The sequence below is a fragment of the Hylobates moloch genome, unplaced genomic scaffold, assembly GCF_009828535.3.
Source record: "Hylobates moloch isolate HMO894 unplaced genomic scaffold, HMol_V3 SCAFFOLD_1, whole genome shotgun sequence".
Classification (NCBI taxonomy): Eukaryota; Metazoa; Chordata; class Mammalia; order Primates; family Hylobatidae; genus Hylobates; species Hylobates moloch.
The window spans coordinates 22,810,537-22,831,084 of NW_026652276.1; the positions used below are offsets into that span (position 1 = coordinate 22,810,537).

The following is a 20,548-nucleotide window of genomic DNA, read 5'->3' on the forward strand; positions in this document are numbered from 1 at the left end:
TCTTTACCAGAATAAAGTTCCATGAGGACAGGGATTTTGTTTTGTTTTGTTTTTTGTTCTCTCACATTTCAAGCACCTAGAACAGTGTCTGGCACTTAGTAGGCTCTCAAAAAATTTTTTTTTTGTTCAGTGAATAAATGAAGAAAGACTATCACACACATAAGACACCCCTGTTCACACCAGCAGTATCTTGGGTGGTTTTAGGCATTTGTGGATATAAATGAGGTCTGTTTTGTTTGGGGCACTCTGTTGTAGGGTGGGAGTGAGTGTTAAATACCCTTTTGTTAGTTATAACCGTAATAGAATAAATTTGTCATTTTGCAGAAGCTAAGAATACAAGTTACTAGAAAGCAATTGACTATATCCTTTCTTGCTTTCTTTGGCTACAGATCCGCAGCATCCTTAGGGTACCATCTCTACCCAGAGGGACCGGGTGAGAGAGTGTGGGTAGACTAGTACAAACCCAGTTACAGAAAGATGATAGGTGTGCCAGGGAATCACTTGAGTATTATTGAACATTCACTGAACTAGTTTTTTCTAAGATTTTCTATTAAGCAACTCATTTCTTCTCAAATAGAGACTGGAGTAGAAATAAAGGCTGGGCATGGTGGCTCAGAAATAAAGCTCATTAGTTAGTCAATATGTTATAATCCATGTCCTTCTCCTTCTCCTCCTTCTTCTTCTGACAGAGTCCTGCTCTGTTGCCCAGGCTGGAGTGCAGTGGTGCAATCTTGGCTCACTACAACCTCTGCCTCCTGGGTTCAAGCCATCCTCGTGCCTCAGTCACCTGAATAGCTGGGATTATAGGCACGCACCACCACGCCCAGCTAAATTTTGTATATTTAGTAGAGAAGGAGTTTTGCCATGTTGGCCAGGCTGGTCTTGAACTCTTGACCTCAAGTGATCCACTGGCTTTGGCCTCCCAAAGTGCTGGGATTACAGGTGTGAGCCACCGAGCCCAGCCCTAGAAAAAAAGACGTCTGTCTTTTTTTCTGTAAATGTCTTTCTATAAGATAAGAGTTTCCCACAATCATTGGTCTCTGATTTGAGGGAAAAACACTCTGTAACTAATTCTGCCTTTTCCTATCTTTTCAAAGTCATCAAAGCAAGGTCTTTAATGCCTGACTCTCTCTGAAGTACCTTGTAATGAGCTTATTGTTTGAGCAAAGGTAACTTGACATTCCCGTTTCTAATCAACAGCCAGCTTTCAAAGCATTGTTAGTTTTGAGTGGCTCTAGTTGGATCTCTAAATGTGACCTGGACTGATCAGAGGCTTGAAAGACAGGTATGCTTTTATTTCTGCAAAAGGGGCCAAATTTGGTGGAGTTGCTTACCTTTTCAAAAAATCAACAGTAGAAGTCAGAGTGACACCATCCTGTTGGGGAAGTGGTCAGTCAAAGTATAAGGTGTTAAAAGCCCAAGAAGAAGGTAACAGTTCTAGAAGGAGGAAAACAGTTTCTTCGATTTAGGAAGGAAAATGGTTGACTTGAACGGAGGTGGACAACCCAGCATGCTTGCCCTGGGAATCATTCACCAAGAAACTGTTACCGTGGAGTCAACAGGGGCCTGGATTCCAACTCTAGCTCCCTATTGAACAAGCTCTGAACCTGAGTTTCCACATTTGTAAAATCAAGATTAGTGTGAACTTCATAAGGTTTTTGTGAAGGTTTTGTGAGATGATATTAGGGTTTCCTCTCTTTCTTAGATCATCTAACTTGGCTCTTCATCATTACTAGGCCATCATGTTTGCCTGTAACACTCCCCTTTCCTGAGTATCCTCTTCATTCTTTTCAGTCATTCCCTTCCCTCCTTCAGAACTGATTTTACCCAAGAGATCTAACCCCAGGTTAATCACTTCTTATTTCCATATTCTCTTAGACCAAATTCATCTAATCTATTAGCCTATCTAGTTTATAATGCATTATTCTGTATTCATTTATGGGTAGCATTTGTGGCTTTGTAATTGTCTTTTATTTTCGTGATTTATCTTTAAGGTTAAATAGTAAATTCCTCAAGGACAACTGTATCTTCTACTTTTCTGTTTGCATTCTGTGTTCTTATGTGCCTATTATACTACAGCATCAAGGTAGATACTCCCTAATAGAAAGAGGCGGTGGCTCCTAATCACCACTGCTGTCTTGGGGCACCACACAAGAGCCTCCTTATGTATTCCCCCTAGGTGAGTAATAGGAATCAGAAAACTGCTGCTGTCCCTAAGTGAATCCAGCAGAGGATAAAAGTGAATTATAAGTAACATTTGTACTTTAAAGCTTATATTTTTTAACCCTTTCAACAACTCTGTGAGGTATGTGATATTATTTTCATGTTATAGATGAGAAAATGGAAGCTCAGAGTAATGTCTAAGGTCACACGGGTAGAAGGTAGCAAAGATGGTGTTCAGGCATGGGTTTGCCACCTCTAGGTTTACTGTTTCTACTGAGCCAGGGTTGCTGTGCACTGGGTCACTGGAGGGTGTTGGACTAACTGCATTCCTGAAACTTGTCTGGTTGTGGCTTACCACCCTTGGATTTAGAGCTAGATTGATCCGGTCAAGTGGCAGGATTAGGAGAAAAAATATTAGTTGACTATAGAAGTACGGACCTATGCAGTATGTATGTGGATGTGAAGATATGCTATAGAATATCATGTATATACTATAAGTACAATGTATTTCTACTATATAGTGTTAAATTAAGATTGATTAAAAATACTAACATGGTAGTCTACTAAGTAGATATTTAAATTATGTTCTATTATGTATTTCCCTCCATTTCTAACCTATTTTTTAACTTTCACTTTTCTAAACAAAAAATTAATCATATTATCCAAAGCAATAGATAATTTGTTCTCTTCAAAATAGAGCTGATTGAAGGATAGAAGAGATCTAAAGGTGAGAGAAGAGAGTGATTTTACCAGCAGGCCCAGGAGGGTCAAGCCCAGTGAGGCTCGATCACTGCATCTCTCTCCTGATAATGAGGTCACATGTCCCAGGCTGTAGGCCATTGGAGCTTCCAGAGTGGCATACTCTGCCCCCGTCCAATTTTAATACTGCTGACAGAGGCTGGCAATGATCAGAAAAAGAACCAGGCCTTGTTTGATAGGTCTAAGGAACTACTAGCCCAGTTTAAAAGCCACCCTACAGCTACTGAACAGCTAAGAACATAGGCAGCCAAGAAATGACCTGGATACTGAGGACCCAGGTTGGATTTAAAGTGCTCCAGGTCACTGCTGTAGAAATTATTGTGCTCCCAGTCTCCACCCTTCCTCCACTGAAGGAGGTTGGACTGATGTTGACCCAAATTTGAGATTCACATCTTGGAGCACCATTATGTCCTGAGAAAAGAGTATAGCTTTGGAGTGAAAAAGCTCTGGGTTCAAATTTTAGCTCTGGGACCCCAGGCAAGTTACTTGGCATCTAGATCTTGGAGTTATAGATTTGTAAAATGAGAATAATGTCGTGCACAGAGGATTATTGTGGAGATTTTACTAATTGTGTAAAGCACCTGGCAGAGAGAAAAGACTTGATACACACTGGTCTCCCTCTGCTTCTCCAGCACACACCCTAATCACTGTTCCTAAGTTAGCCTGGCAGAGGAGGGTCTGGTCTTAGTGAAGCCCAGTCTCAACCAACGAGGTAGCTCTGCTGCAGAGGCACACCTGATGGCAAGCTATGGGAGTACTTATAGCATAAAAACTTATTTGACATGGATCAGATCTTTACCAGATTTGTATTTAATAGGTTAGAATTACAGTCTGAGAGAGGAGAAATGAGAAGAATGGAAAAGCTAATAAATGGTTATAAATTAGAACCTCTGAGAGAACTTAAAGAAATTGTCTTTTACTTGGAGAAAAGAAGATTGAAAGCAATTTAACAACTCTTCAAGACAATGCATGAAGGATAATCAGCAGGATAATGGCCCTAATCCCTAAGGTCAGAAAAGGAAGACCGAGTTGAATTTGCATTAGAGAGGGAGGGAGGGAGATTAAATTTAAGGCGAAACTTCTCTATAGAGAAGAATATTATTAAACACTGGGATAGGTGACCGCAGAAGCCTATGGAATTTTCTTTCATGGAACTCCATAAAAACAGAGAGCCCCTGTTTGTCTGGTTTGTGAGAGGTACTGACCCTGCTCCAGAAATCTGAGGTAGTGGGGCAGGAGGGAAAGGGGATGGAGAATATCGCAGAGATAGTTCTTGAGCCCTGGAAAATACAAGTTAAAGCACTTGGAAAGCTTTCAGGGAAAAGAAGCAACATTCATCTTTGACTAGGAAACAGAATCTGAATGCTAATGCAAGAAAGAACATGTGGGGTTGGGGGAAGGTGCGGGCAAAGGGGAGGAAAGGAGGCGATCCATTTTGTTTCCACATTGCAGGCACCACTCCACTCCTAGTGGAGCAATCCTAAGTTTCTTTCTGTGGGCCTCAGTTTCCTTTTCTGTAATATCAAGCACTTAGATTAAGCACTCTCTTGAGTCTCATCCAATCCTGAATTTGTGTTTATAAAACTGATTCAGAGAGTGTGAGTAAATCTGTGAACAGCTACTTCAGCCCCGAACCCAGTGGTGTTGAGTGGATTGGTCCTGCACAGAGGGACAATGCACCTGCATAGGCGAAAACTGGGGCTGGGCCAGAGTCATGGGCTTCAATCCCTGCTTTTCAGCCACTAGCAAGTTGTTCATCTTCTCTGAACTTCAATATCTTCATTGGTAAAATGTGGACAGTAATAGCTCCTTTGGCCGTTTTGAGTTTAAATTAGATAATGCAAGTAGAAGACGTAGTACAATAATATCTAATAACTCCCATGTTCAGGAATATAAGTACCAATAAAATGGTACCTATTGTATTAATAGCATTTGAGTGAGGATTTTTAAGTCTTTTTATTTCTCATCTTTTCATTTCTGCCTTTATGGGATTTGTAGAATCTATTACAGTAAAATCATGTAGTTTGGTGTTGTGGTGGTGATGTTTTTTGTTTGCTTTTAACACACTTGCCTTTACTTGTTTTGGCAGATGGGATCCTAATTCATTCAGCTTTCCCGAATGTCATATAAAAACACATAACACATGTTCACGTTCCTAGTTGTTTCTACATATTCTCTGCTCTTTTAAATGTGTAATATAGAACCAAGTAATTATTTAGCAGTTCCGGTGGCTTTGCATCATTTTGGCATTCATACCAAGCCCCCGTTACTGAGACCTTTGCTGCTCCTCTTTAACATGGTCAGTCGGGGTTCCTCGGTATTCTGTTGACGTCACCGTTTTAGCTACCCTTCTCTGCATATTTACCTATCCGTTTGCAACTTCATATTGTCACTTTCAACAGTGTTTCCAACTTAAAACCCCCTATTTGACTCTTCTAAAGGCTAGACTCCCCATCCCCAGGTTGATACAGAACCCAGCTCCACCAAGCTGAAAGGGCGCGTCGCCTGGGCCAGGGTGGGGCACCAGGTTATGAGCGGCCTCCTGCCTTTTGGGTTTGCTTCCCCGCAGGGGACACCGTAGGCGGCTGTGCGGTCCGGCCACTGCCCCCCGCCCCTAGCGTCCGGCCGCGCCGTGGGTTGCGGTCTCCGTGGGGGTGGCAGCTCCTGTCCGGGAGGTTTGCGCCTGGCGGGGCACCCCAGAGCCGCGAAGAGCCGGTAGGCGAGGCCAGGGCGGGGTGGGGCGCGTCCAGGCGGGGAGGGCAAACTCGGGCAGCGCAGGGGGCGCAGAGGGCAGCGGGCGGGCGGACGCGCGGCGGAGGCGCGAGCGGGACGAGGGCTGGCTAGTGCCGGGGCCGCCCGCCCGAGGGGGAGGAGGCTGTGCTGCCCTTGCTGCAGGTTCGCTGTCGAGCGCACAGGAGGCAGGGACATGGGTAGGGTGCGGTCTGCGCGGGGCCCGAGCCCGGATCTCTTCCATTTCCCCTCTCACTCGGCCCCGGGCTGCGCCGCAGACGGCAGCAGCTCCCGCTCCGCCCGAGCCGCCTGACCGCCGGGCCGGGGTGCTAACCGCGGGGCCCTGCAGCCCGCCGGCCCGGCCAGCCCAGCCCAGCCCGGCGGCCCGCAGCCCCGCCGCCCGCCGCCCCCCGCCGCCGCCGCGTTGCCAAAACAAACGGGCCGGCCTATTTATTGGCGGCCGGCGAGCCCGGCAGCTCAGAGTCGAGGCGCCGAGGGGGACAGCGCGCCGCCACCAGCTTGGGCCCCGGGCCCCCGCCCCGCACTTGAGTCCCGCCGGCCCTGGCCGCACCGCGCCGCCCATGGCGCCCCCGCCTGGAGCCCCCCGGAGCCACATGGACGCCTGAGCCCCCGCAGCGCTCCCGTCGACGCGTCTGCCCATCAGCCCACCAGGAGACCTCGCCCGCCGCTCCCCCGGGCTCCCAGGCCATGTCTCTCGCCCGGCTCCGGCCCCGACTGCACTTCTGCCTGCTCCTGTTGCTGCTGCTGGTGGTGCCGGCGGCATGGGGCTGCGGGCCGGGCCGGGTGGTGGGCAGCCGCCGGCGACCGCCGCGCAAACTCGTGCCGCTTGCCTACAAGCAGTTCAGCCCCAACGTGCCCGAGAAGACCCTGGGCGCCAGCGGGCGCTATGAAGGCAAGATCGCTCGCAGCTCCGAGCGCTTCAAGGAGCTCACCCCCAATTACAATCCAGACATCATCTTCAAGGACGAGGAGAACACAGGCGCCGACCGCCTCATGACCCAGGTGAGCGCGATCCGCCCTACCAGCGCGCCGCCACCGAAGCACCGCCACCTGCCCGGCCCTACCCACCCCCTGGCACCTTTTCTCGACTGGCTGGCACGCTCCCTGGCACCTACCCCTCTCGCCAAGCCCCGCTGCCTCCTGCCCAAGATGGGCTGGCCAGGGGTCCAGGCAGGAGTGTCGGCATCCCCAAGCCCGGCAGAGACTGCTAGAAGAGTTCCCCGCTGCCAAGCCCCACAGCCTAACAGGTTGGCGGCGGCTCCTCTGCCCCAAAATACTGGCAGCTCAGCCAGACGCTGCACCCGGAGGTACCTCTACCCGGCTGCCTCCTGCGCCTCCAGGACCCACGCAGTCCCTCCCGGCCTAACCTTCTGCACAGCTGTGCCCCTTTCATTTTGAAACCTTTTGGCACCCCTGAGGCAAAGAATCTCTGGGTGCGTAGGGGCACCACGGCCTTTCCTCCCTGTGCGCTCTTGGTTCTATGGGCTGCCCCTTCCAGGAGCAGCGTCCCGGCTGGGTCTGGGGTTAAGAACAGCGAGGAAGAGTTGAATAGGGAGGCGGAGGTGGGAAAGGGAACCCGCCCAGCGAGCCCACGTGTCTGTCCGGAGAGCTGAGGAGTGCTACTGCGGTGGAAGGGTGGGTTATTGGGGCCTTCGGGCTCTGGGACTGAGCTTAGGGGATTCCTGGGCTTGGTGGTGGGGACGGGAAGGAGTGGAAGAGAGGGGCTGAGATGCCGAGGGAGGCAGGGACCAGGGCTGACGCTAGTCTCTGCATGCTGGGAGCAGGACCCGCGCTCCACCCAAGCTTAGAGGCGCAAATTCCTTCCCAGCAGGCAGGTCCGCGAGGGGAGAGACCTTCACCCCCTTCCTTCGGGTTCTCCCGAGGCTTCCCCCTGAAAGCAGGCCCCTGGCTTTCTAGATCCATTGGGAAGAGCAGCTAGACTCAGGGCCCTCAGCATGCACCCTGGCGCCGGGGCTGGCCGGCCAGTGTCGGGGCCGAAGGTTGGCTGGTGGCCGGGCCGGGCCGGGCGCCGAGGAATGCAGATAAGGATCCGGGCCACGGGCTGGGCAATCATTGACAGCGCACGCCCGGGATCTGGACCCGAGAGGGGGCGGTGGCAATGAGGGAGAGAGGCGGGGAAGCAGGGCTGCAGGCGGGCATAGGTGGGGGGCTAGAAGCCTGACGGCAGGGTCTACGAAGGAGCAAGCGGAGCTCCCTCTCTGGGCAGTAAGCACCCCCAGCCAGGCTGTGCACCAGCGAGGACCTGCGAGGCCCTGGGTTGTAGCTGCTATTGGCTCCTGGGAGGCTGAGTCCAAGGGTCTGTGAGGCCTGGAATCTGCAGGGTGGGGGTAGGTTGAGACTTGGGCTGCCCGCACTTGTTGGCGCCTCGAATCTCAGAGTCGAGGACTGGTGGAAGGGCCTTTCCCCTCAAGCCAAGGCCCCGGCCCCAGCTTCTTCTTCTCAGAGTCAGCTGCACAGTCTCTTGGGCTCTCAGGACCCAGGCACACCAGGAGGCAGCAACCAAGGATGACGGCTTCGGTCCTTTCCCCAGGGCGCGGCTCTACCCCAACTCCACGTGAGGAGGATGGTGGAGCTGGCTCCCTGAGATCAGAAGCTTGGTTTATGGAGTTCCTTCCTACAGTACAGGGGCGGGGCACCGGTGCAGAGGTCCTAGAGGTCTGGGATTGTCAGCCTCTTATGCGCCTTGCAGAGGAAGACGCTGCATGTGGCCCCCCATTGGGCGGCCCTGGCGCTAGTCCGCTGGTTTCTGATTCCCTGGCCCTGTCATCTCTGGCGGGGGTGTGGGCCGGTTTGGGATTATAAGAGGATCCCGGCAGGAATCCTCGGTGGTGCTCGAGGGATCCAGGCAGGCCGGCGATTCCCCTCCAACACACCCGCTGAAGCTACGGAGACGCTCTGCACCTGCCGCGCCTCCAGAGCCCGTCGTCCCCAGGCCTCAGCCCTGAGGCTGCGGTGACACCTACTGGGCACCTCGGGCCTTGCACGCCTCGCAGGCCCGCCGCAGGCAGTCGGCTCCGCGGCCACTCCTCCCTCCCGGCCGCTGGCTGGCCCTCCTGCCTTGGAGGCACGGAGGGACCGGGCGCTGAAAGGTGTAGTGTTGTCTGTGGCGGGATGGATACCGGAGCTGAAGACAGCACAGGAGGGAGGGGACCTCCACCTACCAGAGAAGGCGCCGCCAGGGCGCTTGCCTCCATGCCTCCTCCAGATTTGTGATACCGCCGTGCGGTCCAGATCCCCGGGGGCGGCTATATGCTAGGGAGGGAGCACTTCAGGGCCCTCTGTTCCTAAGGGAGAGGGACAGCACCCTCCCGGGCTTCCAGCTCCCGTGAGTGTGGCGGGAGAGTTCTGGGCGAGGCTGCGCCTACACCTGCACCTCGGCTCCTCCGGCTGATTTCGCTCTCGCTGATTTCGCGCACATTCCTCTCCCAGCGCTGCAAGGACCGCCTGAACTCGCTGGCTATCTCGGTGATGAACCAGTGGCCCGGTGTGAAGCTGCGGGTGACCGAGGGCTGGGACGAGGACGGCCACCACTCAGAGGAGTCCCTGCATTATGAGGGCCGCGCGGTGGACATCACCACATCAGACCGCGACCGCAATAAGTATGGACTGCTGGCGCGTTTGGCAGTGGAGGCCGGCTTTGACTGGGTGTATTACGAGTCAAAGGCCCACGTGCATTGCTCCGTCAAGTCCGGTGAGCCGCCGCCGGGGGGCTGGGCCCGGGGCCGGGGCCGCAGGGCGTGGGCAGGAGGCCTAGTGCCGAGAAGGTGAAGAGGCCCGCTCGGGGATGGAGGCAGGGATCCTGGGGAAGAGGACATCGGTGGCGCTCTCCAAGACCGCTCGTGACCGTGACTGCCTGCTCATCCCATGCCTAGTAGTGTCATGGTAGGAGCCTAGGGAGATAGGGCCCTATCCCAGGGCTGCTGGGTCCTGACCTGGTGGCCCACAGTCCAGAGCCTGCCACAGGAGGTGCAAGACAGAGCAAGCTGGACAGATGGAGGAAGCCAGGCTGCCAGACAAGGCCTCCCCACCCCACCTGGCACAGAACAAGGCGGGTGGTGGGGCCAGGGGCCGGGATATGCCCAGATACCTGCATGCCTGACCAGGAGCCCAGAGGCTCAGAACCTACCACCCAGCTGCAGGTCAGCCCTCCCTGGGGCGCAGGCGTCCCCAACCTCTTCCCCCCCGTGCCCTGAAGCTGGACATTTCGGGGCAAAGCCAGCCAGGAGAGCCAGACTAAACAAAGTGGACTCAATAAAGTGGATTTTCCCAGATTGGCCGTATTGTTGATCAGAATTGGCAGGCACTGGGGCCTCACCCCTCCCTCAAGTCTTGTCAGCACCCTGTCACCTACACTGAACCCAGCCATGGAGGCTCCAAACGGTTCCTGTGTGGCTCCCAGCCAAGCCCCACCTGGCTGCCGGCTCAGCCTTTCACACTGGCAGCATGTAGTAGTTGCACTCTCATAGACCCGCACACTGAGCCCAGGCCCCCATTTTGATATTCCTGACCCTACCCTGACCCACAACCACACCCTGAACCTTCCACTCAATACTTCCTCTGCCAACTGTGTCTACTGCAAGCCCCATCCACCCTTCACTGCAAACATTGGCCCATGACAGCCACTTCCATTCATTACTCCTGACCCCCAAACACTGTTCTCCAGCTCACCTGCTGATGCCGCAGTGTTCTGTCCCTGCACAGGGACTCAGCACATGAACTGAAGATGGTGACTGCGTCCTCACCCTTGGCCTGCTCCTGACCCAAACATTCACTCAGGCTGCCCAGGAGTCTGCCTTCGCCCCACTGGGTGGGCTCCTCTCACATCCCTACATTCAAAGGTCCAGCTCTGTTACAGAACCTGGGGAGTCAGCCTGAGGGGGCAATTTTTGGGAAGTGTCTGAGCAAGGGGTGAGAAATAACAGAACATCTAGACCTCGGAGGAGCTAAGCAACCTCCCCCCTCCAAGAGGCAGCCCTTTCCTTCTCATCCACTGGGTCTTGGAGCCCCACTATGCTCCTCTTCTTGCCAAAGTATTAGGCTGGGGAGGGGGGTCACAGAAGATCACACTGGAGTAAGGGGATGGGGGCAGTGAAGTGTGGGTTCAAGCCGGCATAGGAAGCGGGGGGCAGGAGCCAGGATATGGTGACGGGGGCTTTCTGGGAGCAAGAGGAGCTCTGATTGGCTGGGGTGGCCAAGGGAGGGTCGTTGTGACCAGGAGGCTGAGCTGCACAGCAGTAACACCTTCATGTCCCTTTCTTCCACAGAGCACTCGGCCGCAGCCAAGACGGGTGGCTGCTTCCCTGCCGGAGCCCAGGTACGCCTGGAGAGTGGGGCGCGTGTGGCCTTGTCAGCCGTGAGGCCGGGAGACCGTGTGCTGGCCATGGGCGAGGATGGGAGCCCCACCTTCAGCGATGTGCTCATTTTCCTGGACCGCGAGCCCCACAGGCTGAGAGCCTTCCAGGTCATCGAGACGCAGGACCCCCCACGCCGCCTGGCACTCACACCCGCTCACCTGCTCTTTACGGCTGACAATCACACAGAGCCGGCAGCCCGCTTCCGGGCCACATTTGCCAGCCACGTGCAGCCTGGCCAGTATGTGCTGGTGGCTGGGGTGCCAGGCCTGCAGCCTGCCCGCGTAGCAGCTGTCTCTACACACGTGGCTCTCGGGGCCTACGCCCCGCTCACAAGGCACGGGACACTGGTGGTGGAAGATGTGGTGGCATCTTGCTTCGCGGCCGTGGCTGACCACCACCTGGCTCAATTGGCCTTCTGGCCCCTGAGACTCTTTCACAGCTTGGCGTGGGGCAGCTGGACCCCGGGGGAGGGTGTGCATTGGTACCCCCAGCTGCTCTACCGCCTGGGGTGTCTCCTGCTAGAAGAGGGCAGCTTCCACCCACTGGGCATGTCCGGGGCAGGGAGCTGAAAGGATTCCACCGCTGCCCTCCTGGAACTGCTGTACTGGGTCCAGAAGCCTCTCAGCCAGGAGGGAGCTGGCCCTGGAAGGGACCTGAGCTGGGGGGCACTGGCTCCTGCCATCTCCTCTGCCATGAAGATACACCATTGAGACTTGACTGGGCAACACCAGTGTCCCCCACCCCCGTCTTGGTGTAGTCATAGAGCTGCAAGCTGAGCTGGCGAGGGGGTGGTTGTTGACCCCTCTATCCTAGAGACCTTGAGGCTGGCATGTCGACTCCCAACTCAGCCTGCTCTCACTATGAGTTTTCATACTCTGCCTCCCCCATTGGGGAGGGCGCATTCCATCTGTCTAAGGCCCCTTTGGGTGGGCTTGCACCTCAGTTGATGCTGCTAAATTCCCTGGGAGCCAGCATGGAGCTGCCTGGACCCGATGCTGTCCAGAACTGGGAAGGCCGCAGGGGTGGGGCAGCCATCCCGGCCATTCTGAGGTATGACATTCCTCCCCGGCCACACTCCTCAAGACACATCCAGAGACTGTTGCTGTCTGTGGGCAGAGTTCTGTGTTCTGGCCAATGTGACCGTAGTGCTGGGGACTGGGGGAGGTGGGTTGGATGTGCTTGCCACCCCCCCGGCTAAGCTCCTCCTTCTGCTGAACCATGATCCCCACCCCCTCCGCCGGTCAGTCTCCCATACCTTATTTATTGGCGCGGAGGGGGAAGCCCATGGGAGAATTTTGGGGATGTTTTGGTCTTTTCTTCCTTTTGTAATAAAAATTATTTAAGTTGTTAGAGCCGCAGAGTCCAGGATGCTCACAGATAGTTTGGAGCCCTGGAAGGGTGTGTCCAGGGTTTTCTCCCCTCCTCGGAAAGGCCTGGCTCACCTTCCTCCAAGGACAAAAATTCCAGGCCTCCCACCCTCACTGCAGGTCCATTCCCACCCAGTAGCTCCGCAAAGCCCCTACAGAGAGCTGTGCTCTGCACCAGGCAGGGCCTTCCCACACTGACCTCACTGTTTACCCCAAACAAGGATGGACCCGAGAGAGAACAGAGGTGACTAGTCCATGGTCACCATCTGTAACCATGTGCTTGCGCTCTCAGGGCCTGGGCTTCTGACTCTTCCCTGTTGGTAATGGACCACAGTGTGGAAAGATTCTGTAAAATTCACGTTTGTCTTGTGGGCTATTCTGACTTCTCGGACAGGTCAGAGATCCCTAATCTAGCAGTTCTCAAATGTCAGGATCACCTGGGAAGCTTGTTTAAAGATGATTCCTGGCCCCACTTCCAGGATTCCACTTTTTTTTTTTTTTTTTTTTTTTTGAGACAGAGTCTCACTCTATTGTCCAGGCTGGAGTGCAGTGGTGCAATCTTGGCTCATTGCAAGCTCTGCCTCCTGGGTTCACGCCATTCTCCTGCCTCAGCCTCCTGAGTAGGTGGGACTACAGGCACCCGCCACCACGCCTGGCTAATTTTTATTTGTATTTTTACTAGAGATGAGGTTTCACCGTGTTAGCCAGGATGGTCTAGATCTCCTGTCCTCGTGATCCACCCACCTCAGCCTCCCAAAGTGCTGGGATTACAGGCATGAGCCACCGCGCCTGGCCCAGGATTCCACTTTAATAGATCCAGTGCAAAGCCCAGGAGCTTAGTTTTGCAAACACCCCAAACATGGCAGATGGTCCATGGGCCATACTCAAGAACTGCTTCTTAGTCCAGAGGAGGCCTGGTTTACTGCCAAGACAGCATAACCCCCTTCTTTACTTTCCCTCCATCTCTCCATCCCAAGGCAAGTTTTTCTATACTCACTACAAATAAGCTGAGATTCTAGGTCCAGTGGTACAAAATTTTCAGGAGTTTTGTGAGTCAGTTGAAATAGGCACAGTGGCCATAGAACACTGGAAACTGGCAGAGACTACCAATTAGAGTTTCCCCCCACCTTGGGGAGCCAGTTGTTGAAGTGTGCCACTGCCCAGGCTCTGTCCTCTTACACAGATGACTGTGTTGAAAGTGGTGGGGATGACTGTTCAGACTCTTAGTTTACCCTTTCCTCACATCCACTGAAGAAAATGCCAGAGAAAACCATTATTCTGGGGTCTGTATTATCTGGAGAAATAGGGCCCCACTGGCTGTACTGATAAGTGCTATCATTTAATGATGACTAACCATTGCTAGGCATTATTCTAGATCTTTACCCTCAGTAGCCCACTTAATGCTCATAATGACCCTATGTGGTGTGCACTTTATTTAATATTACCACTTTCCAGAAGAGAACACAGAGGCACAGGGAGGTTAAGAAACTTGCCCAAGATTACACAGCAAGCGACAGAAGCAGAATTTGAATCCTTCCAGACTGGCTCTTGGGTCCATTGTTTTTACCCCCAAGATTTTCCCCTGGGGAACTCAGGTTCTCTCTGGAAGGTCGCACTCAGCATTTGAGGTCTGGAAATCTGCTTTGTCAACACATCTAGAGTGGACCCATCTCTCTGTGGCAGACTCTTACTGAGCAGGCTCACAGGGACCAAAATGTTCATGAACTCATTCACAGTGAGAAATATCAGGCCAAGGTCAAGATGCTCTTGTCCATTCATTCACACATTCTCTCCCTGTAGACATTCTACTTGGGAGATCAGATTGCAATGACAAGTTGTTGGTGAGTGTGGATGCATGCAGTAGATGACTCTCCAGCTCATGGGGGAAGGAGTCAGGGGGTGCCTCTCCTACTGGGGTTGGGCACATGTGGTCCAGCAGACACAGAGCCATTTGGTGTCCTTAGACCTTTCTGTTCTAGATGGGCCTCCTCAGGGAACAAATTCATTCTTCAGACAAAGATTGCAAAGATTCAGCAAAGAACTTTGTATGAATTCAGGCCCTCAAAAGAAAAAATTTGGGGTGGGACTGGGACTCTACAGCTTTTCCTGGAATTCTGGGCCCAGATATGAAGAAACAAGGAGACAGCCTGGAGATCATCTTTCATGTCTGCAGTGTGGTGGCCCAAATCTCTCCCATCCTCTGTACAGTGCTGAGACCCAGAGGAGGGTCATTTGCACTGCCCAGACGCAGGCAGTGCAGATCCAATGCCTGCTTCTCCACTTGGGCCCAACCTTAGCCCCCAAGGCTGCTGCATCCACAACTGTGATGTTCGCTCATAGTCAATGCTTATTTTATTTTATTTTATTTTATTTTATTTTATTTTATTTATTTTTTGAGACAGGGTCTCATTCTGTCACCCAGGCTGGAGTGCAGTGGCATGATCTCGGCTCACTGCAGCCTCTGCCTTAGGTTCAAGCAATTCTCCTGCCTCAGCCTCCCGAGTAGCTGGGATTACAGGCATGCGCCATACCAAACCCAGTTAATTTTTTGTATTTTTAGTAGAGATGGGGTTTTGCCATGTTGGCCAGGCTGGTCTCAAATTCCTAGCCTCAAATGATCTGTCCACCTCAGCCTCCCAAAGCGCTGAGATTACAGATGTGAGCCACCGTGGCCAGCTAATATCATAGTCAATGTTAATGGATGCCATTCCATGTCAGGCACTGTGCCCGAGTTGGGGGAAAGAGGCAGTGCCTGCCCTCAGTGAACTCCTAAGTTGGGAGGGAGAAGTGTGGGAGACAGGCATATCCACATGGTGCACTAACTGCTGTGGCTGACATCCTCACAGTGGCTACTGAAGCACCATGGAGTGGCTGGTGACTAGGAAGACTTCCTGAAGGCGAGGATGCTACAACATGGGGCAAGAAGGAGTTTGCCTGGCAGGCATGTGGAAGAGATCCAGGCTAAGGACATAGTTAAGTCAAAGGTTTGCAGGCTTGAGGGCTTACAGGAACCACCATTAGGCCAGCATGGTAAAGCTATGTGGGTCACGTGGGCTTAGCAAAGCCAAAGTGGAGAGGTAGGCAGGAGGCAGATGACACAGAGCCTGTGTTGCACGCAATAGGACTCAATCCCGGGGGCCCTCAAACAGGGGAAGCTCATGACTAGGTTGCTTCCAAAAGCTCATCTGGCTACAGTATGGAGGGCAGACCAGAGAGGACAATCATGGAAGCACTACTGGGGAGTTGGTGTCCTAGACTAGGGAAGTGGCTTTAGGGTCATAAAGAAGGTGATGGATTGTAGATACTTAGGCAATAGAATGGCCAGGATGGAAGCCAGGGTTGGATGAGCCAGAGGGATGAGAAAAGGGCCCAAGTCAACTTCAGGGGTTTTAAGTAGGAAATCCAGATCCCCCACCACCAGCATCCTTGGTCTTCTTTGGCGTTAGTGGCTGCACCTGTAAGGGTGATGTCCAGGGCTTTCCTGTATAGATATACTCTCTCCCTGTCATCCAAGGGTCTACTTGGGTTCAAAGGACCCTCCAGGCACCTGTTCTGTCTGGCTGCCTCTCTGCTCTATCTTGGAAATGCATGGGAAAGAAATTCAGAGTAGCCTCTGATATCCCAGTCCAGGCAAAATGCAAGACCTATGCCTAAGTCCACAGGTCCCTGGGAGGACCTGGAGTGTTGGGATCCAGGAGTCACAATGGGGAAACTTCCTGGCTATGAGGTTTCTGAGCTGCCTGGGCCAGTTACCTTCTATAGAAGCTCACTGCACCCTGGTTCCCCTATCTGGCTGTGCTGGGGCCTCTCCATAAGTACCCTTCCTCAAGCTGGCCTTACAGCCTCCTCTCTTTTGTTTGGAAAGCCCCACTCACCACTGGCATGGCTCTTTGGAAGCCCTGCAGGCCTGCACTCAGCCATCTTCCCTAAGAGACACAGGTCTCAGGGTGAAATGGCTTCTGATAGTGAGTAGTCCTGTGTTGGATAGGGCTGAACCGAATGCACACGTCCTTTAGGCAGCAGAGCCTGCTGCTAGCACCTATGCCACCTGTGTGGGAACTGGAAATAGGAGCCCTCCATTGAAATATTTAGTAAGAAGTGCCCCCTCAGGGATACTCAACTAGAAAAGGCAGCCCTCCTGGTCTGGTGCCAGAAGCAGGAAGTCCATTTAGAAGAGACTCTAGTGCAGGGTATATGCTGGGGCTTTCAGAGCATGTCTGGATTTCAGTCCCCCTGCTCCCTCAGCCTAGAGCCCTTGGGCAGTGTACAACTTTTACAACCATCAATTCTGGTCCTGGTGGGCCTGGGCTTCTGCCAGGCTCAGCAGATTCTGCCAGGGATGAAGATTCAGAGAGAAGCTCCATACAGTGTGACACCAGAGGAAATGCAGAGCGATTAGACAGGACTGGGGGCAGGATGCGCAATGCTCAGAGACTTCCTGGGGTTGGTGTTGGTCTGGGTCTTCAGGGGTATGAGTGACTTGGGCAAGGGCAGGTGGGTGGATCACCAGGAGCAGATGTACAGAGGGGAAGTTCAGGGCATGCCCAGGCACTGGGAGCCAGTGTAGTTGGGGCTAGAAGTTTGAGGAGGGGAGACTTCAAAATGGGAGGTAGGGGAGGGAAATGCTGTATCCCATGGCAGGAGTGGAGTTGAGGGCCTGGAGGGAAATGCCCCAGCAGGTAGTGCCCCAAAGAGGGCTGGGCTCCAGCAATGGAGGCCTTCTCTGGAGAACACAGACCCAGCTTCCCACCTGGAGGGGCGCCCCTTCAGGGCAAACCTCCTTGGCAGGGTAGGTGGTGGCAGCTCCCCAGCCTGTGGCCTCTGGTCCCTGGGTGGTTGTGCCTTCTGAGGCTCGGCCCCACCTCCCACACCTCAGCCTGGTTCTCAAAGCCTCTTTGTTTTATGGGGCCAAGTGGTGGCGAGCCCGGATCTGATAAGGCTCAGTTGGGTAGATATAGCCCCGCCCTGAGTGCCTCACCGGCCTGAGTCACACCTGCTGCCTGGCACGCATGCACATCCCATCTACCCCAGCTGGGCCTTCTGCCCAGCTGGGCCAGAGTTTGACCTCTGGGCTGGCCTTCCCTGCAGCCTATTTAAGAGCTCTCTCGTCCGTATGGGGAAGCAGAATAGGGGAATTTTTACCCCCATTTCAGAGATAAATAAAGCAAGGCCCCAAGAGGGAAAATGCCTTGCCCACAGCCATTTCTTCCATAATCACTATGCACCTACTATGGATTAGGTGCGCTACGTGTGGTATTTACATGATCTTTTCTCATCCTAACAGTGTGTGACATGAGGTTGTTCCTAATTCCTACTTTGCAGTTGAAGAAACAGAGGCCCAGAGAGGTGAAGTCATTTTCCTAAAATCAAACATTAGCAGACCAGAACCCGGGTCTCCTGCAGCAGCAAACCAAGGGGATGGGAGGGACATACTCCTCACCTCAGCCTAAAGGGCTGATGAGCCTGGGAGTAACCAGAACCCTGTTAGAAAAGGGAGTTCTGGAGGAATAATGTTCTAGGTGCTGTGAGGAGATCCAGGATAGGGTTGGGTGGGGGCGGGGTGGGGAGACAGTCAAAATATGTCCACAAATTCTTTGACACTTCTCCTGTACAGATACCGGGTCTACCTCAAATCTGGTCTGAGGCTAGGTCAGAAAGGCCATGCAGCTTCTGCCTGGTTCTACACTAAGACTGCCATGCTGGAGAGTGTGTGCACCTAACCTATAGAGAGGTGTTCCAGTCCATGGTCCAGGTGACATCCCAGCTAACAGCCAGAGCCAATTGTCAGCCATGGGAGTGTGCCTTATTCGACATTCAGCCCAGTTGGGCCTTCAGATGGCTGCAGCCCTGGCCAACCTCTGAATGCAACCACATGAGAGACCCCAAGCTAGAACTACATGGCCAAGCTGCTTCTGAATTCCTGACTCACAAAACCACAAAATAAAATGGCTGTTTGGAACCTTGACATTTTGGAGTGACTCCTTACACAGTGATAGTAACCAGGACAAAGGGCAAAGAGGGAATGTGGACTAATGAAGGCATCTCCTGAGGCTTTCCAGAGCCTCAAAACACAATTTGGCACAAAGGCTTTTAAAAATGGAGATTGCATGAGCCTGGAGGAGGTATGGCCTAACCCTTTGTCATCTGAAGGGGCAGCACAAGAAAACTCTGAAATGGAATAAACTTGGGGCAGATGGAGATGGTGACAAAGGGGAGGATTGGATGAGCACATTCAGTTGATTGAAAAAATTGACTGTACGTCTGCCCTTCTGGCAGGACCTCCGCAGAAGCGAGGAGCTTTGCAGTGATTCTAGAAGGAAGGAAGCTCATGGATACAAGCTTGTGATTAGCAAGAAGTCATACATGGCTGATTGGAGAGAAATGTGATTAGATATTTTTAAAACCCAAACGTCAAATGTTGAAGAAAGTGCTCAAGGGTTGCAGCCAGAGCTGGGAATGGGGTTGGACATGCCTGTGGACCGTTGCTGGCCACATTTGCTCAGAATGTCCCTGCAAGCAGAAAACGCAGGACCTCAGCAAGAAGGTTCAGAAAGTACCCTGTTCCCCTAACAAACTCCAGGTGCATCTGCATCCAGCTTCTGCACACACCTCTGAATGGCCAACTTGGAAAAACTCAGAGGAAAGGAACCAGGTAGATGATAGGGAGTCGGTGTGGCTTGGGAGAGTGATTGGGAGTGTAGGGGTGGAAAGGATAGTGTGAGGACAGGGTTCTTGGTTTCAACCTATTAATCCTAGAGAAGCAAAAGATGGAGATGATCAAAATCTAAAAAGAGAGAGAAATAGCAACTTTACAGTGGAGAATCCCAGCAGATTCCACTTTAGCCAAGTTATCAAGTTAGCATCACTGATAATACATATCAACACTATGATATAGTGCTCTAAGAAGGGCATATCACCTCTGTGTTATCCTCACTCTAATCATGAGAAATCATGACACAAACCCAGAATGAACCTTTTACAAAATAACTGACAGTATTCTTGAAAAGAGTTAAGTCATGAAAGGCAAGGAAAGACTCAGGATACAGTGAAGGATACTAAGTAGGCATGAAAACTAACTGCCAAGTGGGATCCTCAGTTAGCTACTGGAACAGGAATAGAACACTAATGGACAAACTTGAGAAATCTAAATGCCATACTTTTGTTAATAGCGTTTGTGTATCAACATATCAAGATTAATTTCCTGGTTTTGTTCTATGGTCATGTAAGACGTTAATGTAAGGGAAAGGTGGGGGAAGTGTTTATGAAAGCTGTCTGTACTGTTTTTGTGACTCTTTGGTACATCTAAAATTAACTCTGCTGCAGTGGTGGCTCACTCCTGTTATCTCAGTACTTTGAGAGGCCGAGACAGGAAGATCACTTGAGCCCAGGAGTTGAAGACCAGCCTGGGCAACATGGCGAAACTCCATCTCCACAACAAAAGTACAAAAAAAAATTAGTCTGGCATGGTGGTGCGCACCTGTAGTCCCAGCTACTGGTGGTGGCAGATTGGGTGGGGGTTGGGGGGTGATGTGGGAGGATCGCTTGAGCCCAGGAGGTCAAGGCTGCAGTGAGCCATGATTGTGCCACTGCACTCCAGCCTGGGAAACAGAAGAAGACCCTATCTTGGTAACAATAATAATAATTTTAAAAAGAAAAATAATAAAATTAACTTGAAATTTTTAAAATGCAAAAATAACTAACAAACACAGAATCTCATGGACCAGTAAAAGGTGGGCTCTCTTGCCATACCTGAGTCCAGGCTGACTTTCACACTGAGGAAGGCCAGCCACGCTGAGCCGATGAGATGGCTCTAGTCAGAAGTGGACTGGGAAAAGTTTTGAGGAATTAAGTAAGATGGAAAGTCACAGAATAATAGTGTTTTTTATTTACTCAGAACCTGTAATGGACCAGGCACTGTGCTAAGTTTCTTAACTCTTTTGTCTCCCATAAACCTCATAACCTTTGAGATAGCAGTTATAGGTTTGCCTGTTTACAGATGAGGAACCTGATTCTCATAGAAATGAAGGAAAAGATTATAGAGTTGATAGCTGATGGTGTTGGGATTAAAATTCCAGTCTGCTTGGCTCCAGAGTCTTTTTCCTAGCCACTCCACTGTACTGTCTCCTCAGGGGT

General features: G+C 52.2%; 1 protein-coding gene across 1 annotated transcript; it reads left to right on the forward strand.

Moving 5' to 3' along the window:
* The first annotated feature begins 5,906 nt into the window (after positions 1-5,906).
* Positions 5,907-12,400, forward strand: IHH (Indian hedgehog signaling molecule). The gene is made up of 3 exons (XM_032753324.1): positions 5,907-6,675; positions 9,124-9,385; positions 10,959-12,400. Exons 1-3 carry the CDS (start codon positions 6,361-6,363, stop codon positions 11,615-11,617), a joined length of 1,236 nt encoding a protein of 411 aa, XP_032609215.1. The 5' UTR covers positions 5,907-6,360; the 3' UTR covers positions 11,618-12,400.
* Positions 12,401-20,548: the final 8,148 nt, after the last annotated feature.

Excerpts from the sequence above, each read along its gene's own strand:
- IHH (XM_032753324.1), top strand. The coding sequence starts at position 6,361 with ATGTCTCTCGCCCGGCTCCGGCCCCGACTGCACTTCTGCCTGCTCCTG. Across the intron at positions 6,676-9,123 it reads CCGACCGCCTCATGACCCAG|CGCTGCAAGGACCGCCTGAA; the intron begins GTGAGCGCGATC and ends TTCCTCTCCCAG. Across the intron at positions 9,386-10,958 it reads GCATTGCTCCGTCAAGTCCG|AGCACTCGGCCGCAGCCAAG; the intron begins GTGAGCCGCCGC and ends TTTCTTCCACAG.